Source organism: Anguilla anguilla, chromosome 7 (genome assembly GCF_013347855.1).
Source record: "Anguilla anguilla isolate fAngAng1 chromosome 7, fAngAng1.pri, whole genome shotgun sequence".
Taxonomy (NCBI): domain Eukaryota; kingdom Metazoa; phylum Chordata; class Actinopteri; order Anguilliformes; family Anguillidae; genus Anguilla; species Anguilla anguilla.
This window is the reverse complement of record NC_049207.1, coordinates 29,311,580-29,316,129: the sequence shown is the minus strand read 5'-3', so window position 1 is coordinate 29,316,129 and position 4,550 is coordinate 29,311,580. Positions and strand designations below refer to the sequence as shown.

At 43.7% G+C, this 4,550-nt stretch overlaps 1 protein-coding gene across 1 annotated transcript; it reads right to left on the bottom strand.

Moving 5' to 3' along the window:
- Window positions 1-823: 823 nt before the first annotated feature.
- LOC118231284 (general transcription factor II-I repeat domain-containing protein 2B-like) lies at window positions 824-3,251 on the bottom strand. Its single transcript, XM_035424956.1, has 2 exons — window positions 2,935-3,251; window positions 824-2,745 (listed from the first exon to the last, which is right to left on the bottom strand). Exons 1-2 carry the CDS (start codon window positions 3,068-3,070, stop codon window positions 1,172-1,174), a joined length of 1,710 nt encoding a protein of 569 aa, XP_035280847.1. The 5' UTR covers window positions 3,071-3,251; the 3' UTR covers window positions 824-1,171.
- Window positions 3,252-4,550: the final 1,299 nt, after the last annotated feature.

The window sequence follows — 4,550 nt, the reverse complement described above, 5'->3', positions numbered from 1 at the left end:
CTAGAAAGTCCTGATGAAGGTCTAGAAGGTCCTGATGAAGGTCTTGAACGTCCTGATGAAGGTCTAGAAGGTCCTGATGAAGGTCTTGAACGTCCTGATGAAGGTCTAGAAGGTCCTGAAGATGGTCTAGAAGGTCCTGATGAAGGTCTAGAAGGTCTACAAGGTCCTGATGAAGGTCTAGAAGGTCCTGATGAAGGTCTAGAAGGTCCTGATGAAGGTCGAGAAGGTCCTGATGAAGGTCAAGAAGGTCTAGAACGTCCTGATGAAGGTTTAGAACGTCCTGATGAAGATCTAGAAGTTTCTGATGAAGGTCTAGAAGGTCTGGAACGTCCTGATGGAGGTCTAGAAGGTCCTGATGAAGGTCGAGAAGGTTCTGATGAAGGTCTAGAAGGTCTAGTAGGTCCTGATGAAAATCTAGACGGTCCTGATGAAGGTATTGAACGTCCTGATGAAGGTCTAGAAGGTCCTGATGAAGATCTAGAAGGTCCGGATGAAGGTTTAGAAGGTCTAGAACGTCCTGATGAAGGTCTAGAAGGTCCTGATGAAGGTTGAGAAGGTCTAGAAGGTCCTGATGAAGGTCTAGAACGTCCTGATGAAGGTCGAGAAGGTCTAGAACGTCCTGATGAAGGTCTAGAACGTCCTGATGAAGATCTAGAACGTCCTGATGAAGATCTAGAAGGTCCTGATGAAGGTCTAGAAGGTCCTGATAAAGGTCTAGAAGGTACTGATGAAGGTCGAGAAGATTCTGATGAAGGTCTAGAAGGTATAGAATGTCGTGATGAAGGTCTAGACCAGGGGTGGGCAATTATTTTTTACATGGGGCCACATGAGAACAAGAAAATATTATGGAGGGCCGGACCAAAAGGCTGGACAAAAGTCTGCATAATATTAATTGTTTTGATTAGTTGGTAAGACTGGTAAGAGTATAAGTTAAAATTGAGCAATGAAAAAGAGAGGTTGTCTTAGGAAAAATGACATTTACTCAATAAAATTTCCTAAAATAATGGTTAACAAAATGTGAACATTTGAACAGTTTTTGATTCATTACATTAGTGACCATTTTCAGCCAAATTCAGTAAGATACATCATATTAGAAAAATAATGATGCCTACATTTGTAGTTAAAACATTTTCACTTGTCACTCATTCTGCGTTTTTCAGTTTTTTCTTGTTCAGTGAGAGAAATCTAGTCTCTGTTGGTCTTTAACAAGTGCATCAAAGTCAGGGTGAATGTTTGAGGTTGAGATGCGAAGCACAGCTGACAGATGATCATCAGTGAGAAAGGATCTGTATCTGGACTTATTAAACTTCATCACTGAGAATGTTTGTTCACATATGTAGGTAGATCCAAAGAGAACAAACATCTTCTGAGCATGTCTCCTCATGTTTGGAAACTTCTCTTGCTTAAGAGAAGAGTAGAATTGCAGCAGTGGTTGTGACTTAAAGTGCTCTGTGAGTACTGCATCAGACTGCAGGTCAATGAGTTCCAGCTGGACATCACTAGGCACATCATCCACATTGCAGGTAAATGGAGAGGAAATCAAGTGCATTTCACTCTCCATTGTTCTGAAATCTTTAAATCGCCTTGAAAACTCATCATGCAGTGCTCCTAACATGGATGAGTACCTGCGGAGGTTATCATCTGATGGTGTGACTTCTTTCAGGGTTTGCATGTGAGTAAGATTGTTGCTCTCCAGTTGCCTCGAAAGAAACTGTAACTTCGTCATGAAGGCCTTCACTAGGTTGTGCATTTCATGGATGAAAAGGCCCTTGCCTTGCAGTTTGGTGTTCAGTGCAGTCATCAGTGCGGTCACATCAACAGCAAATGCAAAATCTGCCATCCACTTCTCATCTGAGAGCTCTGGGATGTCTCTGCCTTTCTTTTCACAAAACTCTCGGATTTCTGCTTTCAGATCCCAGACTCTTTTTAGCACTTTACCCAGACTGAGCCATCTCACAGCTGTGTGATAGCTGATATCAACATGTTCTGTCTCGTGCTCCTCTAAAAGTGCAACAAACTGCCTGTGATTCAATGCTCGTGCCCTAATAAAGTTAACTATTTTAGTTACAACATCAATCACATTGTCAATTTTAAGCACTGACTTGCACAACACATGCTGATGTAAAATACAATGCAAAAATACTACTTTCTGATCTGCGTTGTTTTCAGTCACTTTATCTTGCAAACGTTTCAACAGCCCGACATTTTTCCCTGTTAAATTTGGACAACCGTCCGTTGTAACACCCGTCAGTCTGTCCCATTTCAGTCCCAGCGTGTCCATGCATGCATTTACCTCCGTGAACAAATCGCTCCCCGTCGTTGTCCCTTTCATTGAGCGCATTGCTGCCAGCTCCTCTGTAATCTTGAAGTCCGTTATCCCACGGACAAATACAAGTAGCTGGGCTGTGTCACGGACATCACAGCTCTCGTCCAAAGCCAAAGAGAAAAAGTCAAAATTTGCCACATCACGTTGCAGCTGAAGTTCCAAATTTACCGCAATGTCCTCGATCCTTCTTGTCACGGTGCGCCTGGACAGTGGGACGTGCTCAAAAGCTTCTTTTTTTTCAGGACATAGTAGGGCTGCAGAGTCCACCAAGCACTCTTTTACGAACTCGCCCTCTGAGAATGGCTTACTGTTTTTAGCGATTTTGTGGGAAATTACAAAGCTGGTCCTGGTTGCTGCATCCCTGGATGTGTGAAGCTTTGTAAAAAATCCTTGCTGTTTTTGTAGCTTAACGACCAAATCTTCCGATATCCGCGCCATTTCAGCATTATTCAAGTTTTTATATGTCTCTGAATGTTTCGTCTCGTAATGCCGACTCAAATTGTAATCCTTTAACACTGCAATCTGGTTCCCGCAAACCAAACACACCGCTTTACCTCTGATTTCAGTAAACAAATACTTTGCAGTCCATGTCTTCTTGAAAACCCTGCATTCAGCGTCTACCTTTCTTTTTTTAGTTGACATTTTGGGGGTGAAAGTCGTCGAGACAGCTAACGTCCATTCAGTAACACGCACAGAGCCGAAAAGTTTTTTTAGCAGTTTTTTCAGCTCTGTGGTAACACGCATCACGTACGTACCTTACGTCCCTATGCACTACGTAAAATAAAATAAAAGCCATGCACATTTAATCCACGTATGAGGTAATAAGAAAATACGAAAAAAAAAAAAAAAAAGTTTATTTTGTAATTTCTTATGAACCTTACGCGGGCCGGTCAGAGTCAACCAAAGGGCCGCATCCGGCCCGCGGGCCGTAAAATGCCCAGGTCTGGTCTAGACGGTCCTGATGAAAGTCTAGAATGTCCTGATGAAGGTCGAGAAGGTCTGGAACGTCCTGATGAAGGTCTAGAACGTCCTGATGAAGATCTAGAAGGTCCCGATGAAGGTCTAGAAGGTCTAGAACGTCCTGATGAAGGTCTAGAAGGTCCTGATGAAGGTCTAGAAGGTCTAGAACATCCTGATGAAGGTCTAGAAGGTCCTGATGAAGGTCTAGAAGGTCCTGATGAAGGTCGAGAAGGTCTAGAACGTCCTGATGAAGGTTTAGAACGTCCTGATGAAGGTCTAGAAGGTCCTGATGAAGGTCTAGAATGTCTAGAAGGTCCTGATGAAGGTCTAGAAGGTCCTGATGAAGGTCTAGAAGGTCCTGATGAAGGTCGAGAAAGTTCTGATGAAGGTCTAGAAGGTCTAGAAGGTCCTGATGAAGGTCTAGACGGTCCTGATGAAGGTCGAGAAGGTTCTGATGAAGGTCTAGAAGGTCTAGAAGGTCCTGATGAAGGTCTAGACGGTCCTGATGAAGGTCGAGAAGGTTCTGATGAAGGTCTAGAAGGTCTAGAAGGTCCTGATGAAGGTCTAGAAGGTCCTGATGAAGGTCGAGAAGGTTCTGATGAAGGTCTAGAAGGTCTAGAAGGTCCTGATGAAGGTCTAGACGGTCCTGATGAAGGTCTAGAACGTCCTGATGAAGGTTGAAAAGGTCTAGTACGTCCTGATGAAGGTCTAGAACGTCCTGATGAAGGTCTAGAAGGTCTAGAACGTTCTGATGAAGGTCTAGAAGGTCCTGATGAAAGTCTAGAAGGTCTAGAAGGTCCTGATGAAGGTCTTGAAGGTCCTGATGAAGATCTAGAAGGTCCTGATGAAGGTCTAGAAGGTCTAGAACGTTCTGATGAAGGTCTAGAAGGTCCTGATAAAGGTCAAGAAGGTCTAGAAGGTCCTGATGAAGGTCTAGAAGGTCCTGATGAAGGTCTAGAATGTCTAGAAGGTCCCGATGAAGGTCTAGAACGTCCCGATGAAGGTCTAGAAGGTCCTGATGAAGGTCTAGAAGGTCCGGATGAAGGTCGAGAAAGTCCTGATGAAGGTCGAGAAGGTCTAGAACGTCCTGATGAAGGTTTAGAACGTCCTGATGAAGATCTAGAAGTTTCTGATGAAGGTCTAGAAGGTCTGGAACGTCCTGATTTAGGTCTAGATGGTCCTGATGAAGGTCGAGAAGGTTCTGATGAAGGTCGAAAAGGTCCTGATGAAGGTCGAGAAGGTCTAGAACGTCCTGATGAAGGTT

Coding starts and splice junctions, on each gene's coding strand:
- LOC118231284 (XM_035424956.1), bottom strand. CDS start 3,070: ATGCGTGTTACCACAGAGCTGAAAAAACTGCTAAAAAAACTTTTCGGC. Junction 2,746..2,934: donor AAGAAAGGTAGACGCTGAAT/GCAGGGTTTTCA, acceptor GGATATCGGAAG/ATTTGGTCGTTAAGCTACAA.